The 27,345-nt window shown below is 44.4% G+C and overlaps 1 protein-coding gene across 1 annotated transcript in view; it reads left to right on the top strand.

The window, feature by feature from the left end:
• The first annotated feature begins 13,874 nt into the window (after nucleotides 1-13,874).
• SV2A (synaptic vesicle glycoprotein 2A) overlaps nucleotides 13,875-27,345 on the top strand; it is a 113,501-nt gene continuing 100,030 nt past the window's right edge. The window contains exon 1 of the mRNA XM_082242559.1: nucleotides 13,875-14,601. Coding sequence (XP_082098685.1) covers nucleotides 14,019-14,601 — 583 coding nt within the window. The 5' untranslated portion in view covers nucleotides 13,875-14,018. The remainder of the gene's footprint in view (nucleotides 14,602-27,345) is intronic.

Below are 27,345 nucleotides of genomic sequence, written 5' to 3'. Positions count from 1 at the left end.
AAAATAAACATGTTATGCTTACCTGCTCTGTGCAATGGGGGGGGGGGCAGCATACAGAGGAACCTATCTCCTCCATTTTCCTCCTGCAGCTACAGGAGGAAAAAGGAGGACAGTGATTTCTCTACATGCTGCCCCCGCCACCCCTCCTATCCAGGTGTACAGAGGAGCCGCACAGGTCCCCTGGAGCATGGGGCCCAGTTGCAATTGCAACCCCTGCAATTACGCCCCTGTTCTAACTGATTGGAACAAATCCCTACTGTTCCCTGGATTCTAGGACCAGGGTGTCAGTGGCACAGTGCCCTTTGCGGTAGGTGGACCAATTCAAGTATTTGAGGATCCAGCTTGATGAAGACATAAACTAATGTTATAAACAAAATAGTATATGTATAAAATTATTAATATACTAATAGTTATAGAGTAAACTGTAGCGGTATCTGGACTCTAGGACTAGGGTGTCAGTGGCACAGTGCCATCTGCAGTGGGTGGGCCAATTCAAATATTTGGGGGTCCTTTCTTTTCCATTTTTGGTAGAGTAAGAACATGTAAAAACCCATTCAAGGTTTTGTTTTCCATCCAGTCCTGGAAGATTTCTGCTCTATTTCTGTTCTGTTTGTGGGCAGGATTTAACAAGACGCGGTAATTGCGCTCGCTATTGCCTAATCATTAGGTTGAGGCTGGCTGTCCAACTTAGAAGCAAGCCTGTTCCACACATTCACAGTTAACCCTTTCTGTTCCTCACTTCCTCATTGTTCACACCTTATTTTTCACTGCTCTTTAATTCCCCCGGTGGATGCAGCAATTTTGAGTGGGTACCGCTGAGCCTATACCCCACTCCACATATCGTGACATTATGAGCCTTCTCCCTGACATAAAGAAGTCATGTCTTCACATGCTCCCGAGCTTCTTCACCCAGAAGCCTCTCATTCTCTCCACTCCACTTCTGTGACCTCTCAGGCTGGGTACTTAGGATGCCCTGTGCCCCGATGATGGTCTCTGTATGTGGAGCACTGGTCCTCAAGGACGGGGCCAAGCACACAAGCCCCCTCACTATCAGGGCCTTCCATCACCCTTGCCAGGTCACCAACGACTCTCCTGCTGGCTGGCTTCTTAAGCACCCAATAGTACTCCTCTTGTCACTAGCAACGGCAATATAGCCTCTTCTACTTTAACTCCACTGCACCACGTTAGACCTCTGTAATGTATCTTCACTGACTCTTCTTAATCCCCAATCTAAGCCCTTTTCTTAGATTCCCCAATGCACACACCCCTTTTAAGTAACTTCAGACCAGGCACCGTATTGCAACTCTCGAACTTTTACTAGAGATTTTCAAACACATGTCTATACAAAACAGTCTTCCACATATTTCCTCCATACATTGCTCTACTTGATTCGAACCATAGGCTGCTCTGGATCATACCTTATGAATAGTACGATGTCCATGAAATAAAGACCATGAATCCACCTTCGGTTCCCCAGACTGGATACCTGTCAAGGGGGAGCCCAATAATAAGAAAAGCCCTACACGTATATAAATATTTCGGACATTTTTTATTTTGTTGTCATATCATATATTTGTTTTATTACCCTTTGCTTGCTAGCCCTGAAGAAGGGGGAGTCCTTTCTCCCGAAACACGTCGGATTAATGTACATGTTGCCATTTCTCATTTTCAATGATTTTTATTGGTTTTTAAGTTTTAAACAAGAGAAAGTAATACAAAGCATATTGTACAGATAACATAAACTTCCATGGTTCCATGACAACTAAACGTGGTAAAAGGAACAAGCAGGGTATTCCTCATTCACACATAGATACCATATTTGACAATCGTATGGCCGAATGTATCCAGGTACCAGATGCGCACAGCGATCCTTCTATCAGCTGTCGCCCAGGTTCCCCCGGAATGGCACGGACCCCCTCCCTCCCTCCGAACCGAGAAAACAAAACAAGGTCCGAAAGAAGGAAGGTGGACACCGTGATGAAAATTTTGAAGGGGTTTAGCATCCCCTCCAACCACAACATTATCAAAAACAATGAGGAAAAAAGGAAAAAACAGTAGGAAAAGGAAAAGTACCAGAAAAGAATAGTAGAAGAAGAAGAAAGTATCCCAGGAGAAGATGAGTGCACTCTATACGACTTTGTTATTGGAACCATCATGTTGCCATTTCTCAATAGTCAAACATGAACCATACAAGTTGTATTTTTCTGGACACCAGGCGCACTTTGCTGCCCATCCAAGTCATTTTCAGAATGTTCGATTTTCTAATCGTCAGTTGAGTCAAACCGATGACATTTGTATCTACATCGGCAAGAAAATTCGAAGTTGAAAGATGTTCTCGTACATATTGTTATTGAACCTGTGTAATATGTCTGGGATTCCATTCAAGTAGCAGGTCTGGACAAAACTTCAAGGGATTTCAAAAGAAATTAGTTGAATCAATGATGGCAAAAAAGATTGTTCTGACAAACAATTTTTCTATGAAGGTTCAAATGAAAATCTAACTGTGTATGGCCAACTCAACCATCAAATTAATCCATCAATCCTGACAGTGTGGCATTTGGATTCTGATTGAATAATCGAATTGTGGTGGATAACATGGCCTATTATGGGCACCACGTTCTATGGTATAATGTCATGTTTGCCAGCCCAGATTTCAGATTATTTCTGCATTTTAGCTTGCGTAGGCGATATTACCATTTACTTCTGAACTGACCAGCAACAGATTTCTCCTCACCATCTTCTCATAATGAATTTTTCCTTTCGAAATGAATTCCTCTCAGCTTATACTGAGCGATTACATGATTTGGCCTCTGGCGTTCCTGCAGACATGCTTAGAATAACTACTCCGCTCTCTCGCTGTGTATTAATTTAAGGTCTGTTTTTAGCTCAGAGAATTAGGAGGCTAAAGCCTTCCAGTTACCCACAAATAAATAAATGTCTCTCTATTTTTTTCACCACCATGAAAAAAAAAAAAACAATCCAAATAGATCGTTTAGTGACCTGTAAAATTAATAAAGACATTTATGGGCATCCTGAGTACCATCTTCCAAAGCATCTAGCATTCTGCTTGGCCTATAGCAACCAATAACATTTCATTTTTTCAGTGCTGTATGGGAAAGTCAAAGGGTGAATCTTATGGTTTGCAATGCTTCCTGTAGAAACTGTAAAAAATAAAGGATACCACCTGTTTTTATTACAAGTACGTGTTACAACTTAATACAAAAAAATCGTAATTTATACCCATTGAGGTGGGATTTTCTAAGGCAACCATACAACTGCTTATATGTTTAAAATTCTTTACATTTTATTTCTTACCATCAAACTTCAATTTACAACATTCATAGAGCAGAAAAACATTTTTCAAAAAAAAAAATGTCATCTTGGTATTATACTCACTGACCATAGAGGTTGAGGCCTACACAGTCATGGAACTTTGACTACGAGGTGTATTCAGCCAGTGGGTATCTGGATAACCGGATACCCCTAGGCTGAATACAATTCATCTTGGTATGATACTCACTGACCATAGCGGTTGAGGCCTACACAATCATGGAACTTTGACTGCGAGATGTATTCAGCCAGTGGGTATCTGGATAACCGGATACCCCTAGGCTGAATACAATTCATCTTGGTATGATAATCACTGACCATAGCGGTTGAGGCCTACACAATCATGGAACTTTGACTGCGAGGTGTATTCAGCCAGTGGGTATCTGGATAACCGGATGCTCCTAGGCTGAATACGCCTCGCAGTCAAAGTTCCATGATAAGGGATGATGGCAACTACACTCTTAGTCGTAATTTGTTCTTCATCTGACTGCAGTAAACTGACGTCTGGCTGATTTTGTGCACTGTACTTTGCACAATAGTGTCTTCTGAATGGTTGTTCAGTTTACAGTCTCTACAAGTCCACCTAACTGAACTTCTAATATCTACAAATTAGGCACCTCTATCCGAGTTCTTGTTTCTACCTGTCGGATAACGCTACCTAAGCTTCTACAGGTCTTGTGCCTACATCTGATCTACTGTTCTCTACAGCTCTGGTGCCTACATCTGAGCCTCTGTTCTCTACAGCTCTGGTGCCTACATCTGAGCCTCTGTTCTCTACAGCTCTGGTGCCTACATCTGAGCCTCTGTTCTCTACAGCTCTGGTGCCTACATCTGAGCCTCTGTTCTCTACAGCTCTGGTGCCTACATCTGAGCCTCTGTTCTCTAAAGCTCTGGTGCCTACATCTGAGCCTCTGTTCTCTACAGACCAGTTGCCTACATCTGAGCCTCTGTTCTCTACAGACCAGTTGCCTACATCTGAGCTTCTGGTCCCTACAAGTCAGGGGCCTATATCTGAGCCTCTGTTCCCTAAAAGTCAGGTGCCTACATCTGAGCCTCTGTTCTCTACAGCTCTGGTGCCAACATTTGAGCCTCTGTTCTCTACAGCTCTGGTGCCTACATCTGAGCCTCTGTTCTCTACAGACCAGTTGCCTACATCTGAGCTTCTGGTCCCTACAAGTCAGGTGCCTATATCTGAGCCTCTGTTACCTAAAAGTCAGGTGCCTACATCTGAGCCTCTGTTCTCTACAGCTCTGGTGCCTTCATCTGATCCTCTGATCTCTACAGCTCTGGTGCCTACATCTGAGCTTCTGTTCTCTACAGACCAGTTGCCTACATCTGAGCTTCTGTTTCCTACAAGTCAGGTGCCTATATCCAAGCCTCTGTTCCCTATAGACCAGTTGCCTACATCTGAGCTTCTGGCCCCTACAAGTCAGGTGCCTATATCTGAGCCTCTGTTCCCTACAAGTCAGGTGCCTACATCTGAGCTTCTGTTCTCTACAGGTCAAGCACCTCCGCCTGAGCTAGTTCTCTCTATAAGTTAAGTAACTTTACTGGAGCTTCTGCTTACTACAGGTTGGGTGCCTCTGCCTGAGATTCTGCTCAATCCAGGTCAGATGTGTCTGAGTTTTTGCTTTCTATAGGTCAGATGTCTCTGTCTGAGCTTCTGTTCGCTACTGGTCAGGTGCCTCTATCTGAGCTTCTTTTCCCAATAGGTCAGGTGCCTCTTCTGGAGCTTCTGCTACAGGTTAGATGCCTCATCTGAGTGCCTACATCTGAGCTTCTGTTCTCTACAGACCAGTTGCCTACATCTGAGCTTCTGTTCCCTACAACTCAAGTGCCTATATCCAAGCCTCAGTTCCCTACAAGTCAGGTGCCTACATCTGAGCTTCTGTTCTCTACAGGTCAGGCACCTCCGCCTGAGATACTTCTCTCTATAAGTTAAGTAACTCTACTGGAGCTTCTGCTTACTACAAGTTGGGTGCCTCTGCCTGAGATTTTGCTCAATACAGGTCAGATGCGTCTATCTGAGTTTTTGCTTTCTATAGGTCAGATATCTCTGTCTGAGCTTCTGTTCGCTACTGGTCTGGTGCTTCTATCTGAGCTTCTTTTCCCAATAGGTCAGGTCCCTCTACTAGAGCGTCTGCTACAGGTTAGATGCCTCATTCTGAGCTTCTGCTTACTGCAGGTTAAGTTTCTGCTTTCTATAGGTCAAATGCCCCTATCTAGTTTCTAGTCTCTACAGGTCAAGGGCTCGTATCTGAATTTAATTCTCTAAAGTTCTGGTGTCTCTGTCTGTGCCTCTGCTCTCTACAGGTCAGGTACCTTTATCTGATCTAATGCTTTCTAAAGGTCAGGCATCTTTGTCTTAGATTCTTTTCTCTACCACTAAGGTGCCTCACTGTAAGCTAATTTTTTCTGCAGTAAGGTGCCTCTTTCTGAGCTTCTTCTGTCTACAAATCAAGTGCATCTGAGATCTTCTAATTATGGGTCAGGTAGCTCTAACTGAATATCTGCTTGCTGTATGTCAGATGCCCCTATCTGATTTTTTACTCTCAGGTCAGGTGCCTCTATCTAAGATTATCCTCTACAGATCAGATGCCTTTGTCTGGGCTTCTACTTTCTACAGGCCTGGTGCCTCAATCTGAGATTCTTCTCTATGCATCAGGTGCCTCCATCTGAGCTTCTACTTTCTACAGGTCAGGGGCCTGTATCCTAAAGATATTCTCTAAAGTTCAGATGCTTCTATCCAAGCTACTGCTCTCTACAGTTTAGGGAGCTTCCGTTTGAGCTTCTGCTTTCTACTGGTCAGGTACCCCAGTCTGAGCTTCTGCTCCCTATATCTCAGATGCCCCTCTATGAGCTCTACTACCTACAAGTCAGGTGGCTAGATTCTAGTTCAGGCTAGTTCTAGTTTCTACAGGCTGGGTGCCACTATCTTAGTTTCTGTTCTCTACAGATCAGGATCATCTGCAGGGGCGTAACTACAGGGGTTGCAGGGGTTGCAATCGCTACCGGGCCCCATGCTCCAGGGGGCCCGGTAGCAAACCAGTGGGTGAACTTCCAGGATTGCAAAGGTCACACTTGCGACCGGACCCTGGCATTGCACCACTCTGGGGAGGCCCCAAGATTGCAGGAAGGGGGCCCACTGCAGAACTTGTGAAAGAATCCTGCTGCAGGACCGTAATAAAAGGCCATGCAACGAGAGTAAAGAGCCCCAGGATTAGTGGGAAGAGCCCTGGTCTTGAAGGTAAGGGCCCCGGCCAGGGGTCTGGGGGGGCCCTTCATGGTTTCTTGCATCAGGGCCCTGAAGGTTCTAGTTACGCCTCTGAGCATCTGTGTAGGCTTTCACTTTCTACAAGTCATGTTTCTATGATACTGCTCCTACAGGTCAGGTGCCTCTGTATGAGTTTCAGCTATATGCATCCTTCAATCTATTTAAATATCTGTTTTTTATAAATTGGTTGTCTCTGTCTAATCTCCCTCTCCCCAAGGTCATATGCCCACACCCATCTGCAATTTTAACCTCTACAGGTCAGCCGCTTCTCTCTTAGCTTCTTCTTTCTACAGGACAGGTCTTATCTAAACTTCATATAATGTTCTATACAGGTGTGGTGGTTCTATCCAAATTTATAATATTTGCACATCAGTTAACTTAGTACGTGCTTTTACTATCTACAACAGGGGTGTCTCATCACGGGCCACATCAGCAGTATGGTTGCCCTTAAATTGCTATGTTACATACAGAGTGTGCCTTATGTACAGAGTGCAGAGTTCAAGATTAAGCAATGTAGAGATTGCAGAGTTCAGGAGTGTGTTATGTACAGAGTGCAGAGTTCGGGGGTGTTTTATGTACAGAGTGAAGAGTTTAGGAGTGTGTTATATAAAGAGTGCAGAGTTCAGGATTATGCTACGTATAGAGATTGCAGAGTTTGGGAGTGTGTTATGTACAGTGTGCAGATTTCGGGGGTGAGTTATGTATAGAATGCAGAGTTCAGGATTATGCTATGCAGAGATTGCATAGTTCAGGAGTATGTTATGTACAGAGTGCAGAGTTCGAGGGTGTGTTAAGTACAGAGTGCCGGATTCACTAGGTACAGAGTGCAGGGTTCAGGAGTGCATTATGTACAGAGTGCAGAGTTCGAGGGTGTGTTATGTATAGAGTGCAGAGTTCGAGGGTGTGTTATGTACAGAGTGCAGAGTTCTGGAGTGTGTTATGTACAGAGTGCAGAGTTCGAGGGTGCATTATGTACAGAGTGCAGAGTTCGGGGGTGTGTTATGTACAGAGTGCAGAGTTCGGGGGGGTGTTATGTACAGAGTGCAGAGTTCAGGATTATACTACATAGAAATTGCAGAGTTCAGGATTATGCTACATAGAAATTGCAGAGTTCAAGAGTGTTTTATGTACAAAGCAGAGTTCGGGGGTGCGTTATGTACAGAATGCAGAGTTCAGGATTATGCTATGTAAAGATTGCAGAGTTCAGGAGTGTGTTATGTACAGAGTGCAGTGTTTGAGGGTGTGTTAAAGCGGAGTTCCAGCCATTTCACTCACCTGTCCAACGGTCCAGCGATGCGGCCGCCCGAAGCCTCGATCCTCTCCCTCGGCGCCAGCATCACTGCTGTGGGCACCCGGCTGTGACAGTTTGCGGCTTCACAGCCGGGTACCCACTGCGCATGCGCGAGTCGCGCTGCGTGTCTTGATTGGCCGGCAATCTTCTGGGACCTCTGACATGTCCCAGAAGATTGCAGGGAGGGAGGGGGAGAGGAGAACTTCCGTTCAGGGCGCCGCGGTGCTCCGAGCGGAAGTGGGAGCGGGTACCTGTCAAAACTAGGTACCCGCTCCCCCCCAAAAAAAATGACATGCCAAATGTGGCATGTCAGGGGGTTAGAATACCTAAAACGGAAGTTCCATTTTTGGGTGGAACTCCGCTTTAAGTACAGAGTGCAGGAGTCACTAGGTACAGAGTGCAGAGTTCAAGATTGAGCAATGTAGAGATTGCAGAGTTCAGGAGTGTGTTATGTACAGAGGGCAGAGTTTGGGGGTGTGTTATGTACAGAGTGCAGAGTTCGGGGGTGTGTTATGTACAGAGTGCAGAGTTCGGGGGTGTGTTATGTACAGAGTGCAGAGTTGGGGGGTGTGTTATGTACAGAGTGCAGAGTTCAGGATTATGCTACATAGAAATTGCAGTGTTCAGGATTATGCTACATAGAAATTGCAGAGTTCAGGAGTGTTTTATGTACAAAGCAGAGTTCAGGGGTGCGTTATGTACAGAATGCAGAGTTCAGGATTATGCTATGTAGGGATTGCAGAGTTCAGGAGTGTGTTATGTACAGAGTGCAGAGTTCGTGGGTGTGTTAAGTACAGAGTGCAGGAATCACTAGGTACAGAGTGCAGAGTTCAAGATTGAGCAATGTAGAGATTGCAGAGTTCAGGAGTGTGTTATGTACAGAGGGCAGAGTTCGAGGGTGCGTTATGTACAGAGTGCAGAGTTCGGGGGGGTGTTATGTACAGAGTGCAGAGTTCAGGATTATACTACATAGAAATTGCAGAGTTCAGGATTATGCTACATAGAAATTGCAGAGTTCAAGAGTGTTTTATGTACAAAGCAGAGTTCGGGGGTGCGTTATGTACAGAATGCAGAGTTCAGGATTATGCTATGTAAAGATTGCAGAGTTCAGGAGTGTGTTATGTACAGAGTGCAGTGTTTGAGGGTGTGTTAAAGCGGAGTTCCAGCCATTTCACTCACCTGTCCAACGGTCCAGCGATGCGGCCGCCCGAAGCCTCGATCCTCTCCCTCGGCGCCAGCATCACTGCTGTGGGCACCCGGCTGTGACAGTTTGCGGCTTCACAGCCGGGTACCCACTGCGCATGCGCGAGTCGCGCTGCACGTCTTGATTGGCCGGCAATCTTCTGGGACCTCTGACATGTCCCAGAAGATTGCAGGGAGGGAGGGGGAGAGGAGAACTTCCGTTCAGGGCGCCGCGGTGCTCCGAGCGGAAGTGGGAGCGGGTACCTGTCAAAACTAGGTACCCGCTCCCCCCCCAAAAAAATGACATGCCAAATGTGGCATGTCAGGGGGTTAGAATACCTAAAGCGGAAGTTCCATTTTTGGGTGGAACTCCGCTTTAAGTACAGAGTGCAGGAGTCACTAGGTACAGAGTGCAGAGTTCAAGATTGAGCAATGTAGAGATTGCAGAGTTCAGGAGTGTGTTATGTACAGAGGGCAGAGTTTGGGGGTGTGTTATGTACAGAGTGCAGAGTTCGGGGGTGTGTTATGTACAGAGTGCAGAGTTCGGGGGTGTGTTATGTATAGAGTGCAGAGTTGGGGGGTGTGTTATGTACAGAGTGCAGAGTTCAGGATTATGCTACATAGAAATTGCAGTGTTCAGGATTATGCTACATAGAAATTGCAGAGTTCAGGAGTGTTTTATGTACAAAGCAGAGTTCAGGGGTGCGTTATGTACAGAATGCAGAGTTCAGGATTATGCTATGTAGGGATTGCAAAGTTCAGGAGTGTGTTATGTACAGAGTGCAGAGTTCGTGGGTGTGTTAAGTACAGAGTGCAGGAATCACTAGGTACAGAGTGCAGAGTTCAAGATTGAGCAATGTAGAGATTGCAGAGTTCAGGAGTGTGCTATGCACAGAGTGCAGAGTTCGGGGGTGAGTTATGTATAGAATGCAGAGTTCAGGATTATGCTACGTAGAGTTTGCAGAATTCAGGAGTGTTTTATGTACAGAGTGCAGAGTTCGGGGGTGAGTTATGTATAGAATGCAGAGTTCAGGATTATGCTATGTAGAGATTGCAGAGTTCAGGAGTATGTTATGTACAGAGTGCAGAGTTTGAGGGTGTGTTAAGTACAGAGTGCAAGATTCACTAGGTACAGAGTACAGGGTTCAGGAGTGCATTATGTACAGAGTGCAAAGTTCAGGGGGGTGTAGAGTGCAGGGCTTAGAGGTGCAATATGCACTGTGTGATTCGGCCCACGGGCCTTGTGTTTGACATATGTGGTCTACAACTATCTCTCTGAGCCACTGTACAGCTCAGATAACGCTTTATATCTCACATTGCACTTTCTATGAGTCACTTTCCTCTATCTATCTATCTGGGCTTCTAACTTCCACAGGTCAGGAGCCCCTGAGCTTTTAATCTCTACAGGCCAGGGCCTTCTCCTCATTTTACCTCCTAATCTCTACTGGTTGGGTAACTCTGAGGTTCCAAGCTCTACAGGTCAGACGACAGTACTGTCTCTACACAAGGTTGTGTTTCATACAGGGTCACATGACTTCTTAAGCTGTAAGTATTACTAAACCCAGGACCCTGCATTCATTATATGTGGTGGTCTCCCACAGTACACAGAACATGGAAATGCAATCATTTTAGTAAATAAAAACTGCTAAATATCTTTTCTCACCAGCAGTATATAGCAGTCGTGTGACTTGTAGGAGGAGTTTTCATTCTACTCTGACTGTCCTATGAGACTGCATGACCCCTGACTTTCTGTTTGGAAAGTTCTGATTGGCCCTATGCCGATCACATGCATCTTCCCAAAAAAATAAAACAATACACATCATACAGAGAGTGCCTCCAAGTCTCTGTTCAATTAGTAGATGGATTGGGGACAGTAAAATAAGGGGAGGATCAGAAACGACAGGATCAAACAGCCTTTTTACACAATGCAGAGGATTAACCCCTTAGGTTCCACAGTGAGTATAACAAGCATGCTGTACTGCTTATACAGACTGATTTTAGTGTTGTGGGTTTAGTAATGAAGAGTCTCTTCATCCTAATTTTTTTATTTATTGAAAAAAAGTGTGGGAGTGGTCCTGGTTTTCACCAGCCTTAACCGCTTCCCGACCAACCGCTGCCTTTTTACTGCAGCAGGGTGGCCCTCCTGCGCAAACCGACGTAGACCTACGTCGGTCACACGTAGAAAGCTAGGGGACAAGTGCGCCCCACCGCCGGCACACTCCCGCCCCCACTTGTCAGCGAGGAAGCCGATGCAGGGGTAAGGCGGCTCCGATTGTCACCTGACACCCGCGATTGCCCCCCGCAGAGAGAGAAGAACGGTCAGCTGTTGTAAACACAGCTGACCGTTCTTCTCCCTGGAATGATCATAGAGCCCCTGTGATCCTTCTATATAGGATCACATGTCTCTATCGTCATTTCAGAAGCCACACCCCGCCCACAGTTAGAATCACTCCCCTAGGCTCACATTTAACCTCTTGATCACCCACAGGGTTAACCTCTTCCCTGCCAATGGCATTATTATAGTAACAGTGCATATTTTTAGCACTGATTACTGTAGTAATGTCACTGGTACCCCCCCCCCCCCCAAAGTGTCATAAAATGTCAGTTAGGGGTCCGATCTGTCCGCTGCAATGTCCCAGTCCCGCAAAAAATCGCAGATCGCCGCCATTACTAGTAAAAAAAAAACAGTAAAAATGACATCAATCTTTCCCGTAGTTAATAGACGCAATAACTTTTGCGAAAACCAATCAAAATACGCTTATTGCAATTTTTTTTACCAAAAATATGTAGAAGAACACAAATTGGTGTAAAATGTTAAAAAATTTTGATTTTTTAATTTTTTTGTATCTGGGATGTGCTACATACAACATAGGTGCGACATAGAACACACATTGGTGTAAAATGTTAAAAAATTTAGATTTTTTTAATTTTTTTTTTTTTTTAAGAATGCTATATAGCAGAAAGTGAAAAATATTGTTTTTTTTTTTTTCAGAATTGTCGCTCTTTTTTTCTTTATAGCACAAAAAATAAAAATTGCACAGGCGATCAAATACCACCAAAAGAAAGCTCTTTTTGTGGGGAAAAAAAAAGAACATCAATTTTTATTTGGGTACAGCGTCGCACGACCGTGCAATTTTCCGTTAAGGTAACGCAGTGCCGAATCGCAAATTAGGGCCTGGTCAGGGAGTGGGCAAATCCTTCCGGCCTTAAAGTGGTTAAAAAATTATATACTGTATACTGTAAACTAGTATAAAAATTCTAAATGTTTAACATTTTAAAAATGTAAATGTAAGTTTTAAAAAAAATTTAAAAAAATGTTAAATATAAAAAGAAAGTTCTATGAAAATGTTTTAAATTTGATTGCAACTTACTCACTGTAATTATTTTAAAAAATGTTAACCACTTTACCGCTGCTCACTAGAGCTTTACTGCGGCAAAGTAGTTCGTTATTGTCTGGCGGCGTAGAACTAGACACTCCCCTTCCTCGGCGGCGCGCGCTGCCGGAGACTCGCTCCCGCTGTATTCAGTCACAGCGGGAGTCGAGCCAGGGGAGGAGCGGCGGTGATCACCGCCGCTCTTCCCCAATCGCCGTGGAATCGAGTGTGGAGATCCGCCCGCTTGTGTAAACAAAGCGGGCGGTTCTCCTAAGTGACAGGCAGGGTCAGATTGCAGGATTCAGCATAGCTGAACCTGCGATCTGTCCCTGTGTCACTCAGTCCCCTCCCCCCACACACGTCAGTAAGCACCAGGCATACATTAACCCCTTGATCACCAATAAAAATTAACCCCTTCCCTACCAGTGTCATTTTTACAGTAACAGTGCATATTTATAGCACTGATTTACTGTAGTAATGTAACTGGTACCCCCAAAAATGTCAGTCAAGGGTCCGATCTGTCCGCCGCAATGTCGCAATCCCGCAAAAAAAATCGCAGATCGCCGCCATTACTCGTTAAGAGAAAAAAACACCAAAAACGACAGAAATCTTTCGCAAACCAATCAAAATACGCATTTTTTTTTACCAAAAATATGTAGCAGAAAACAAATTGGCCTAAAATGATAAAAAATTTGGATTTTTATATTTTTTTTGGGGGGGGGGGTTTCATATAAAAAAATGTGAAAAATATTGTTATTTTTTCAAAATTGTCGCTTTTTTTTTGTTTATAGCGCAAAAAGTAAAAATCGCACAGGTGATCAAATACCACCAAAAGAAAGCTCTGTTTGTGGGAAAAAAAGGACATAAATTTTGTTTGGGTATGGCGTTGCATGACCGCGCAATTGTCAGTTAAAGTCGCACAGTGCCGAATCGCAAAAAGTGGCCTGGACGTAAGACAGCAAAATCCTCCGGTGGTAAAGTGGTTGAATATAAAAAGAAAGTTTCTATGAAAATGTTTTAAATTTGATTGCAACGTACTCACTGTAATTATTTAAAAAAATGTTAAATATAAAAAGAAAGTTTCTATGAAAATGTTTTAAATTTGATTGCAACGTACTCACTGTAATTATTTAAAAAAATGTTAAATATAAAAAGAAAGTTTCTATGAAAATGTTTTAAATTTGATTGCAACGTACTCACCGTACTCACTGTAATAATTTTTGAAATGATCCCTTTTGATTTTTCTTGTATTTTGTTTTTTCCAGGGCCTGAGGGATCTGTCAAGGTTTGAACGTCCCATGAAATGTTCATTTCCTCCAAAGCATGTTTCTGCAGAATTCCTAGCATTGCCGAAAGTATCTCATGGTTTTTCCTGCAAGTGGTCCAGCTTTCAAGTATTTGTGGCATGCCCTTAGCATCATCGATACTATTGTAGGTCGCTGTCCAGCCTTTGAAGTTCTGAAACATTAGTTCTGTAGGAATAGTAAGAAGCTGTAGAAAAATAGAACCTTCTTCTTTACGATTACTTTCCACCAGATAATAGTTAATATATCTTGTGCTGGTCACCATGGATGAAGCATTCAGAGATCGGACTGCTTTTATACGAGGAGCCAAAGACATAGCCAAGGAGGTTAAGAGACATGCAGCCAAGAAAGTTGGGAAAAGCGTGGATAAGGTGCAAGATGAATACACAAAACGTTCCTACACTCGATTCGAAGAAGATGACGATGATGACTACCCGCCACAGGATGGTTATTACCGAGGAGATCCTCTCAACGATGATGAGGGAGGGTCTAGTGATGCCACTGAAGGCCACGATGAGGATGATGAAATCTACGAGGGAGAGTATCAAGGTATTCCTAGGGCTGATTCCATGAAAGGAGATACCCTCACTGATAACCAACAACTCGTTACTGAGTTCAAAGACTTTACTGATCTGGAAGGGCAAAGGAGGAAGGATGAGGAAGAGCTGGCTCAGCAGTATGAGTTGATCCTTCAAGAATGTGGACATGGACGATTTCAGTGGACCCTCTATTTTGTTCTAGGACTTGCCCTCATGGCAGATGGGGTAGAAATTTTTGTAGTTGGATTTGTTTTGCCCAGTGCAGAGAAGGACATGTGCTTGTCTGACTCCAACAAAGGCATGCTCGGTAAGTCTACTGTACCAATTCAAATTGTTTCATTATTTAACTGAAACCAGGGCTTTTTTTTCCCTCAGAGAATAGGTGCAGGTACTCCTCCCTTCGGAGTCACCCCTTGTTTCCGCCCCCTACCCAGAGTTGTATAAAGTACTCGAAACCCATACTTGAGTAAAAGTACAAGTGCTCGATCAAAAAGTGACTTGAGTAGAAGTGGAAGTGCTCGATCAAAAAGTGACTTGAGTAGAAGTGGAAGTGCTCGATCAAAAAGTGACTTGAGTAGAAGTACTAAAGTATTCAACATTTTTTGTACTTAAAGCGGAGTTCCACCCATTTTAGTGACTTTAGATGTATGTAATCCCCTTTAAAACGACTTTTACCAATGGAAAGTTTTTTTTTTTTTGCTAGTAAATACCTTAATTTCTGCTTTATTTATCCTCTTCTCACTTCCGGGTCCGGTCGGCGATTACGTCATTCGGCGATTCGCAGTGTGTGCTGGGATGTATCTCAGACCATGAAATCTCGCATTATTACACAGGATATGGCTGTACTGCGTGCTCTGCCCCGCCTCCTCTCAGTGAGCTGTACTGAATGTATTGTATTGAGGCTGTTCTCCGCCCCGCCTCCTCTCAGTGAGCGAGGACTGAAAGCATTATATCCTCACTGAGCTCACTGAGAGGAGGCGCGGGTCGGAGGCGGGGCAAAGCACGCAGTACAGCTCATATCCTGTGTAATAATGCGAGATTTCATGGCCTGAAATACATCCCAGCACACACTGCGAATCGCAGACCGGACCCGGAAGTGAGAAGAGGATAAATAAAGCAGAAATTAAGGTATTTACTAGCAAAACAAAAAAAAAAAAAAAAACTTTCCATTGGTAAAAGTCGTTTTAAAGGGGATTACATACATCTATGTAATCCAATTTATTAAAAATGGGTGGAACTCCACTTTAAGTATTGCAAGTAGTTTTTTTTAAATTTTGCTACTCAAGTACTGAAAGTAAAAGTACCAGTAGTTTTGAAAAAAAAATTGCTACTCAAGTACTGAAAGTAAAAGTACAAGTACTGTGTTATGTAGTTATTAAAGAAAGAAGTCAAAAGTTTGAACATCATATTGTTTTTTATTATTTAAAATGCAGCTTTTATTTATACATACAGTAGCTTTTATTTTCGTATGCGCTGATAATACACATGTTTTGAGCTTTATGAAACCTGCCATCTACTGTTCTGGCAGTGGTAGTTTTTATAATTGTAACGAGTAACTATGCAGCACAAAAAAAAAATATCGGAGTAGAAGTATTGAAATCATCGAAAAAATGTAGTGATGTAAAAGTGGAAGTAGGAGAAAAAAATTCTACTCCAGGAAAGTACAGATACCGCCTTTCCGTACTTAAGTACAGTAGTGAAGTAGTTCTACTTAGTTACTATACATCTCTGCCCCTACCCACCTCCAAGCATTGTCCCTTGGTTCCACCCCTTACCCACCCCTGAGCACCATCCCTTGGTTCCACCCCCTACCCACCTTCCAGTACCAGCCCCTTTAGGAAATACATAAACAAGTAATTTGTATGGAAGCCAGTTGTATGGAATTTGATACTAATACCAAGAAAATCAGTAAAATAGATCCCCACAGCCAACAACAATAGATCCCCCCAGCAACAATAGATAAACCCATCAACAATAAACCTCCACATCCCCAGCAACAATAGATTCACCCAGCAACTATAGATGCCCCCCACAACGCTAGACTTGCCACAAACAAAATACCCTGACCCCATCAACAATAGACCTCTACTAGCAACAACAGATTCCCCCATCAACAATAGATGCCCCCAGCAACAAAAGAGCTGCCACAATAAAATACCCCCACCCCAGCAACAATAGACCTCCTCTAGCAACAATAGACGCCCTCCATCAACAATAGATGCCCCCAGCAACAATAGATCTGCCCAGCAATAATAGATGCCCCCAGCAACAATAGAGCCACCACAATAAAATACCCCCACCCCAGCAACAATACATCTCCTCTAGCAACAATAGACACCCTCCATCAACAATAGATGCCCCTAGCCACAATAGCTTTGCCCAGCAACAATAGATACCCCCAGCAACAATAGAGCCGCCACAATAAAATACCCCCACCCCAGCAACAATAGACGCCCTCCATCAACAATAGATGACCCCCAACAACAATAGATCTGCCCAGCAACAATAGATGCCCCCAGCAACAATAGAGCCACCACAATAAAATACCCCACCCCAGCAATAATAGACCTCCTCTAGCAACAATAGATGCCCTCCATCAACAATAGACGCCCCCAGCAACAATAGATCTGCCCAGCAAAAATAGACCCACCACAGCAACAATAGATCCCTCCATCAACAATAGACGCCCCCAGTAACAATAGGTCTGCCCAGCAACAATTGATGCCCCCAGCAATAATAGAGTCGCCACAATAAAATACCCCCATTCTAGCAAAAATAGACCCCTCCCCATCAACAATAGATCTAGCCAGCAACAATAGAGTGGCCACAATAAAATACCCCCCACCCCAGCAACTATAGACCCCCCACTAGCAACAGTAGATCTGCCAGCAGCCAGCATTATTGGACCCTCCAGCAGCCAGCAACAATAGACCCCCTTCCTCAACAGTAGATCCCTCCCAGCAACAACAGATCCTCCATTAGCAAAAAGAAAACCTCCCCAGCAACACTAGACCCCCCCACAACAACAAAACCCCCAGCGACCATAGATTCCCCAGCAGCCACCATCAATAGACCCTCCAGCACACTCTAGTACCCCTTGTCATTACATAAATTCTGTGCTGGAGGTGCCATAAATGCGTTCCCCCGCGTTCCTGCTGAAAAAAGGCCTGACTGAAGCTATGTGACACCCCAAATTCCAATCTAGTTTTAGATGCGGAAGGTTTAGAACATTTCTCTAGTTTTTACCACTATCCAGGGCTCCGTGAGAGAGCTGACAATGGTTTCACCAGACATGAAGCGATGGGAAATCTGCAACAGGAGCATGGACAGCAATCAAAATGTGACTGTGATCTCCTGTACTCTATTATAGAAAATTATTTGTCTTTCTGTCTGTATTGCTGTTAAGGTTCTGCCATACAGGTGGCCGGGGGGGGGCTTTGTAAAAGCAGGGAAGTGGTTAACCCAGGGGCGATCAAAGGGTTAAATGTGTACCTAGGGGTGTCTTTCTAACTGTATGGGGCGGGGCTTGTGAAATGATCACAGAGACCTGTGACCCTATATAGCAGGATCACAGGAGCTCTGTGATCATTCCGGGGTGGGGGGGGGGGCTTTGGAAAAGCAGGTGGCTTTATGGCTCCCCAGCCACCCATCTAGCAGGATATGTATGTACAAGTTTTTTTTTTTTCTTTGGTCAACCAGCGAGTTGAACCAAAAAAAGCGACAGACCCCGTATCCACAAAAGCGATGGGGATGCAGGGATACACAGATCAGCTTTGCAGCCATTGGCTTCATGCAGTGATCGAATGTTGGTTTTCCAGCTAGACCATTCTACAGAACCTGGCCTAGAACAGAGAGGAGTATACATGGACCAAAAATTGCACAGGTGACCAAATACCACCAAAAGAAAGCTCTATTTGTGGGGAAAAAAAGGACATCAATTGTATTTGGGTACAGCGTCGCACGACTGCGCAATTATCCATTAAAGTAACGCAGTGCCGAATCGCAAAATATGGCCTGGTCATTAAGGGGGCAAAACCTTCCGGTCCAGAAGTGGTTAAGGGAAAAGGATAATTTGCTAATAAAGAGCCTGATCAAACCACTTATTACAACCGATTAGCACTTTTAGCTCTTTTCCTTTCGGATGGTCCCCTGCCATCTCTATGACTCTGGGAGGTCGGAAGAGACGTCACGACGTCATGACGTTATGTCTGGCTCTGACAGATGTAAACACTGCCATTAGAGAGCGATGTTTCTTTTTGTTTTTTGTTTTTTTAATCTCATGCTCATGTCTTATTAACCCCAGATCTCTCCATAAAGAGGACCTGTCATGCTTGATTCCTATTACAAGGTATGTTTATATTCCTTGTAATAGGAATAAAAGTGATTAAAAAAAAAATAATAATAATTAAAGGTACAGTGTAAAAAATATATATATTTTTTTTTTAAAGCGCCTGTATCCCCTCGTGCTCGCACGCAGAAGCGAATGCATACGCAAATTGCACCCGCAAATTGCACCCGCATATGTAAACAGTGTTCAAACCACACATGTGAGGTATCGCCGTGATTGTTAGAGTGAGAGCAATAATTCTAGCACTAGTCCTCCCCTGTTACTCTAAACAGATAACCTGTAAAATATTTTAAAACATCTATTTACTCGGCGTAACATCTCTATTTTACCAAAAAATTGGGTTATATATTGTGGGGTTTTTTTTCATTAAAATTCATTAACCACTTAAGGACCGCCCACCGCAGTTATACTGCGTCAGGCTGGCCCTCCTGCGCAAACCACCATAAGTATACGTCGGGCACGCGCCTTCAGCTAGGGGGTGAGCTCCCGCCCCCACTCGTCAGCGGGGACTCCGATGCACGTAACAGGCAGCTCCGATTGCCTCCTGACACCGGCGATCGTTCCCCCCACTTAGAGAGAAGGACGGTCAGCTGTTGTAAACACATCTGACCGTTCTTCTCCCTGGAATGATCACAGAGCCCTGTGATCCTTCTAAATAGGAACACAGGGCTCTGTGATCAATTCCCAAGCCCCGCCCCAATACAGTTAGAAACACGCCCCTAGGTACACATTTAACCCTTTGATCGCCCCTGGGTTAACCCTTACCCTACAAGTGTCCTTATTACAGTAACAGTGCATATTTTTAGCACTGATTGCTGTAGTAATGTCACTGGTCCCCACAAAAGTGTCAAAAATGTCAGTCAGGGGTCCGATCTGTCCGCCGCAATGTCGCAGTCCCACAAAAAAATCGCAGATCGCCGCCATTACTAGTAAGAAGAAAAAAACAATAAAAATGAAATAAATCTTTCCTGTAGTTAGTAGACACGATAACTTTTGCGCAAACCAATGAAAATACGCTTATTGCGATTTTTTTTTTACCAAAAATATGTAGCAGGCAACGAATTGGCCTAAAATGTTAAAAAATTTAGATTTTTACATTTTATTTTTTTGGGAATGTTATATAGCAGAATGTGAAAATTATTGTTTTCTTTTTTTTTTCAGAATTGTCGCTCTGTTTTTGATTATAGCGCAAAAAATAAAAATCTCACAGGTGATCAAATACCACCAAAAGACAGCTCTATTTTTGGAAAAAAAGGACATCAATTTTATTTGGGTACAGCGTCGCACGACCGCGCAATTGTCCGTTAAAGTAACGTAGTGCCGAATCGCAAAAAATGGCCTTGTCATTAAGGGGCAAATCCTTCCAGTCCAGAAGTGGTTAAAGTGTATTTTCTCAAAAAAATTGCGTTTGAAAAATTGATGCGCAAATACCGCATCACATATCAAATTGCAATGACAATCATTTTATTCTCTAGGGTCTCTGCTAAAAAAAAATGCATATAATGTTTGGGGGTTCTGAGTAATTTTCTAGCAAAACAATGGTGATTTTTTTACATTTAGGAGAGAAACGTCAGAGTTGGTCTTGGTGGAAAGTTGTCAAAGTGGTTGTAAAGGCAAAAATGCCTTGGCCGTAATGCTGTGCTTTGCATCAAAAATGAAACAGCAGGTTGCGTTCGGTGGCTGTAATGCCCGCTAAATGCATCATGTGTTACCGCGGCCGAACGCAACCAATGTAATTGTTGAGTGAATTAAAGTTTTCCAACAGTCCCGTTCTAAAGAAGTCGATCGTTAGATCAACTTCTGGTAAGCGGGAACAGTCATAGATAAATCAAAATTTATTTTACTGAACTGGTTGAATTCCTATCCCTCCATGGCCCATATAAGTCTATAGGACCCTGCCGCAACATTTTGCAGCGCACGTGGCTGTGCTATTGCAGCATTTACAGGGTTAAGGTGGCTGTAAACCCTTCCACATACCCAGTGAAGTAACTGGCCTCAGGTGTTACACAGAGATGGATCAAATCCTCCTATATAAGTTGTACCTGTTTATCTACAATCTTCTTTTCTCTACATCTATTTAAAGTGCAGAATTTATAAAGCTTGTCTGAGCGGTCGGAAAAAAGGAGGTGGAGAGCTGAAATTACACTCTGCAGAGCTCAGTGAGGAGAGTTCTGAGAGCTGATTGGAAGGAGGGGGCACACCCCCTTCACACAGCAATGTCCCCCGAAGTAAATCCAGCGTCAATCATGATGAACGCTGCCTGCTTTAGTCGATGACATCACAAGGGGGCAGTGATGTCACTGGTTGGCCCCACCCCTTCGTTTATTTAGCAGCGGGAGGAGGCGAAACTGTCAGACAGCGGGAACCAGCGATGGGTGCAGACCTTTTTCTTTTTTTTGGGGGGTCAGCGGAGGCCACGTTCGTCATGATTGATCCTGGATTTACTAAACAAATGAGTGAGTGGTCAGAAAAAAGGAGACGTAAAGCTGAAATTACACACTGTAATGTTCACTGGGGAGAGTTCTCAGAGCTGATTGGAAGGAGGGGACACACCCCCTTCACACGGCAAAGTAAATCCAGCATCAATCATGATGAACGCCACCTGCTTTAGTCGATGACGTCACAAGGGGGCAGGGGCACCCAGTAATGTCATTGGATGGCCCCGCCGCTTCGTTTATGGGAGGAGGCGAAACTGTCAGACAGTGGGAACCAGTGATGGGTGCCGACCTTTCCCTTTTTTTTTCGGGTCGGCGGAGGCCGCGTTCGTCTTGATTGATGCTAATTTTACTAAACAAAGGAGTGAGTGGTCAGAAAAAAGGAGACGTAAAGCTGAAATTACACACTGTAGTGCTCACTGAGGAGAGTTCTGAGAGCTGATTGGAGGGAATGGACACACCCCCTTCACACAGCACACAGGAACAGAGCTGAGACTGTCAATCACAGGCGCTGTGCTGGAGCTTCCTCCCCGGCCGTCACTATTTTTCTCTTGGTGTTCGTCATGATTGATGCTGGATTTACTAAACAATTGAGTGAATGGCCAGAAAAAAGGAGAAATAGAGCTGAAATTACACACTGCAGAGCTCACTGAACAGAGTTCTAAGAGCTGATTGGAGGGAATGGACACACCCCCCTTCACACAGCACACAGGAACAGAGCTGAGGCTGCCAATCACAGACTGTGTGCTGGAGCTTCCTCCCCCATCACTATTTTTCTCTTGGGGTTTATCACGATTGATGCTGGATTTACTAAACAAATGAGTGAGTGGTCAGAAAAAAGGAGACATACAGCTGAAATTACACAATGCAGAGCTCACTGAGGAGAGTTCTGAGAGCTGATTGGAGGGAATGGACACATCCCCTTCACACAGCACACAGGAACAGAGCTGAGGCTGCCAATCACAGACTGTGTGCTGGAGCTTCCTCCCCCATCACTATTTTTCTCTTGGGGTTTATCACGATTGATGCTGGATTTACTAAACAAATGAGTGAGTGGTCAGAAAAAAGGAGACATACAGCTGAAATTACACAATGCAGAGCTCACTGAGGAGAGTTCTGAGAGCTGATTGGAGGGAATGGACACATCCCCTTCACACAGCACACAGGAACAGAGCTGAGGCTATCAATCACAGGCTGTATGCTGGAGCTCCCTCCCCTGTCACTATTTTTCTCTTGTTGTCAGAAGTGACTCATGCTGAAGGAAGCAGCAGACAGAAATTACCCTTAGTGCTCTGGATTAAGACAAGTACACGCTATAGAGGGATATACTATCTTCATATTTCACATATGAGGTTTACAACCACTTTAACCTGAGCATGCAACTGCTCAGGGCTGTATATATGTGTTTGCCACTATAGGTGTGACTTTAGGAAATCATGTTCCTAAGCTGTGGCCAGTTTGGACACAATAAACACTTTGGAGGGTGGATTGGTGATACAGGGTTGTCCCCGTACACTCTTATTCTTGGATGGAGTGACATGTAATCTCTCCTCCGCCGTAGGTAGTTAAAAATCCATATGGCTTAGTACTGCGGTAATGAGACAGGCTGGGTCTCCGAGTCACAGCATCCATCCTCATTTCCTGTAACGAGGCTGAAATCCCAGAGGGTCACTTCTTTTAGTCTCTTTCAAACGACCTTCCTATTCTTCTTGGGAGATCTACACATCCCCGCTGGGAGAGAAGCAAAAAAAAGAAAATTCATTGATCGGCCAACGAGTCAGAAATCTCTGTTACAGACATTTGCCTTCATCGATTCCTCTGCTTTTAAAGTCCAGCTGGGAAATCCAGATTTCATTCCACCGAAGCAGAAACCTTGATCCCCGGCTTTTGAAAACCTCTGTTGTTCTCCACCCACATCTTACAGCAAGTCCCGGGCATTGTGCTTTCGTCATAAAGTTAATCATTTAAAGCTGAGCTCCCGGGAAACCGTGGGCATATACACCGATTAGCCATAGCAGTATGACCACCTGCCATGAGCCATCGAGGTATGGACTCCACTAGACCTCTAAAGGTATGCTGGGGCATCTGGCACCAAGTCTTCAGTGGAAGATCCTTTAAAGTGGTTGGAAATCTCAGACATGAAATATGAACAAAGCATATCCCTCTATAGCGTGTACTTGTCTCAGTTAAAAGCACTAAGGCCCAATTCACACTTGTGCGATTTGTCATGCGACTTTGGATCCCAAGGTCACATGAGAAAGTTGCAGCCCATGTTTCCCAATGAGTACCAGCTTTTTGACCCCTGTCCCAGCTCAACCCTTCTGCAGAGAAGCCCCTCCAGAGCAAACTGTCCATCCATCTCTGTTCTTGGTGTCCCCTCTGCAGGAGAAATTAGCCCTATCCCTATCCTAACCCTAGCCATAACCTTAACACAAGCCTAACACTTGCCCTAACCCTATCACTAGCCTAACCCTAGCCATCACCCTAACACAAGCTTAACACTTGCCTTAACCCTATCCCTAACCTAACCCTAGTCATAACACTAACCCTAATACAAGCCTAACACTTGCCTTAACCCTATCCCTAGCCTAACCCTAGCCATAGCCCTACCACAAGGCTAACACTTGCCCTAACCCTATCCCTAGCCTAAACCTAGCCATAACCCTAACCCTAGCCATAATCCTAACACAAGCCTAACACTTGCCCTAACCCTATCCCTAGGCTAACCCTAGCCATATCTCTAACACAAGGCTAACACTTGCCCTAACCCTATCCTTAGCCTAAACCCTAACCCTAGCCATAATCCTAACACAAGCCTAACACTTGCCCTAACCCTATCCCTAGCTTAACCCTAGCCATAACCCCGACACAAGGCTAAAACTTGCATTAACTCTATCCCTAACCTAATCCTAGTGATAACACTAACCCTAATACAAGCCTAACACTTGCCCTAACCCTATCCCTAGCCTAACCCTAGCCAACACCCTAACACAAGTCTAACACTTGCCTTAACCCTATCCCTAACCTAACCCTAGTCATAACACTAACCCTAATACAAGCCTAACACTTGCCTTAACCCTATCCCTAACCTAACCCTAGTCATAACACTAACCCTAATACAAGCCTAACACTTGCATTAACCCTATCCCTAGCCTAACCCTAGCCATATCCCTACCACAAGGCTAACACTTGCCCTAACCCTATCCCTAGCCTAAACCTAGCCATAACCCTAACCCTAGCCATAATCTTAACACAAGCCTAACACTTGCCTTAACCCTATCCTTAGCCTAACCCTAGCCATAACACTAACCCTAATACAAGCCTAACACTTGCCTTAACCCTAACCCTAGCCTTACCCTAGTCATAACACTAACCCTAATACAAGCCTAACACTTGCCCTAACCCTATCCCTAGGCTAACCCTAGCCATATCCCTAACACAAGGCTAACACTTGCCCTAACCCTATCCTTAGCCTAAACCCTAACCCTAGCCATAATCCTAACACAAGCCTAACACTTGCCTTAACCCTATCCCTAGCTTAACCCTAGCCATAACCCCGACACAAGGCTAAAACTTGCCCTAACCCTATCCCTAGCCTAACCCAAGCCTTAATCCTTACACAAGCCTAACACTTGCCCTAACCCTATCCCTAGCCTACCCCTAACACTTGCCCTTATCCTATCCCTAGCCTAACCCAAGCCCTAACCCTAACACTTGCCCTTTCCCTATCCCTAGCCTAACCCTAGCCATAACCCTAACCATCATTGCGGCAGGAAAAGGAATTGTGTCACACCATGTATGTTGTCATTGGTCAAAGCCAAAGTCCCAACAAACTCACACTCACCCATAGTTGGATCCAAGTCGCATCAAGTTGCAATGTAAAGTCGCAATGGAAATTGCATGATTTTGAAGTCGCACAAGTGTGAATGAAATCTAAGTGTAATTTCTGTCTGTTGCTTTGTCCCTCTGCTATCAGCATGAGTCACTTCTGACAAGTTTTCCTGATACCAAGAGGTGACAGGGGAGGGGCCTTCAGTTGATTGGCAGCCTCAGCTCCAATCAGCTCTCAGAGCTCTCCTTGCTGAACTCTGCAGAGTGTAACTTCAGCTCTCTGTCCCCTATTTCCTGAACTCTCAGGCAAGCTGTATGAATTCTGGACTTTGAACGGCTGTAGGGAAGAGAAGACTGAAAATAAACAGGTACAAATTATGTAGGAGGATTGGTTTAATATCTGTGGAGATTCACTTCACTAGGTATATGTAGGGATTTACAACCACTTTAAGTCCTGTAAGTTGCAAGGTGGGGCCTTCTTTAATCAGACTTGTTTTTCCAGCACATCCCACAGATGCTTGGTTGAATTGAGATCTGGAGAATTAGGAGGCCAAGCCAACACCTCAAACTTTTTGTTGTGTTCATCAGACGAGGGCGCCTTCTTCCATTGCTCTGTGTTCAGGTTCTGATGCTCACTGGCCCTTTTGTGGGGGCTTTTGGCTGTGGACACGGGTCAGCATTTGCACCCTGACCAGTCTTTGGCTACACAGCCCCATACACAACAAACTGTGTGTTCTGACACCTTTCAATCGAAACCAACGTTACTTTTTTTAGCAATTTGAGCTCCAGTAGATCTTCTATTAGATTATTACACAGGCCAGCCTTCGTTCCCCACATGCATCAATGATCCTTGGCCACCCATGACCCTGTCACCAGTTTTTCTAATTTTCCTTCCTTGGACCATGTTTGTCAGTGATCATATTGTTATGGCTGATCAGGATATACACTACCATTACCAAAAGTATTGGGACGCCTGCCTTTACACACACATGAACTTTAATGGCATCCCAGTCTTAGTCCGTAGGGTTCAACATTGAGTTGGCCCACGCTTTGCAACTATAACAGCTTCAACTCTTCTCGGAAGGCTGTCCACAAGGTTTAGGAGTGTGTCTATGGGAATGTGTGACCATTCTTACAGAATCGCTTTTGGGAGGTCAGGCATTGATGTTGAACGAGAAGGCCTGGCTCACAGTCTCTGCTCTAATTCATCCCAAAGGTGTGCTATTGGATTGAGGTCAGAAATCTGTGCAGGCCAGTCAAGTTTCTCCACCCCAAACTCGCTCATCCACTCACTGCAGTCAAACGGTCCAACTCTCAGTATCAGACTCCACCCCTTCCATACCTGATATGAACCAGATAATGTATTACACTGGGTAAAGGAGAGGTGTGATTTCCCTGAACAGCCATGGTAAGGCAACCCATACATCCGTCATTCATCATCAATTAGCGGATTGAGCAGGGTAGGGGAATCCTCCCGCTGTGCTATTGTGTTCCTACGATGGGGAGCCTTCCCCACTGTCAGAATACAATGATCAGTGCTGTTGGCTTTAGCCGGTGGCACCGGCTACTCAGGAAAAAAACCCAAGAGGCTAGTTATATAGATGTCGATCACCCACAACAACCAGGGATCAAAATTTGGCTGGTTCAGCAGGGACTGATTTCAATCCATGTATGGTCAGCTTAACATGGTTGTAGAACCTTCTATACACCCAGTGATGGTACTATCCTCAGGTGATACACAGAGACAAATCCTCCTACATAAGTTGCACCTGTTTATCTGCTGTTTTCTCTTCTCTACATCTGTTCAAAGTGCTGAATTTAAAAGCTTGTCCGAGAGTTTAGAAAAAAGGTGGCAGAGAGATGAAGTTACACTCTGCAGAGCTCAGTGAGGAGAGCTCTGAGAGTTGATTGGAGAGAAAGGACACACCCCCTTACACACGGCACACAGGAACAGAGCTGAGGCTGTTATTCTGCTGTAGGTCCCATCCCTGTCACCATTTATCTATTGGTGTCTCTTATTTGAGACAAGTACACACTATAGAGGGATATGCTTTGTTCGTATTTCATGTCTGAGGTTTACAACCACTTTAAGTATTATAGGACCTCTGCTGCCTATTATCATTTTCATGGAGCAGGGTAGGTAGAGGAACAGAGAACGCTTGATGTAGGTGATATGTCCACTTTAAGTCACTATAAACCCCACACAGCACCACATTTTTTGATACCTAATTTAGAAAATTAAAAAAAGCTAAAAATATGAGTAATTTGTAAATCAGGTTTAAATGTAAGGGGACATTCACACTTAGAGCAGAACTTCACCTAAAAGTAAAAGATCCACGCCTTCTGTCCTCCACCTCCTTCTGTCCTCCTCCTCTTCTATTCTCCTCCTGTTCTCCTTCTACTCCTGTCCTCCTCCTCCTCTTCCTTCTGTCCTCCT

Source organism: Pelophylax lessonae (assembly GCF_965119305.1).
Source record: "Pelophylax lessonae genome assembly, chromosome: 13".
Taxonomy (NCBI): Eukaryota; Metazoa; Chordata; class Amphibia; order Anura; family Ranidae; genus Pelophylax; species Pelophylax lessonae.
This window is presented reverse-complemented; position numbering and strand designations above follow the sequence as displayed.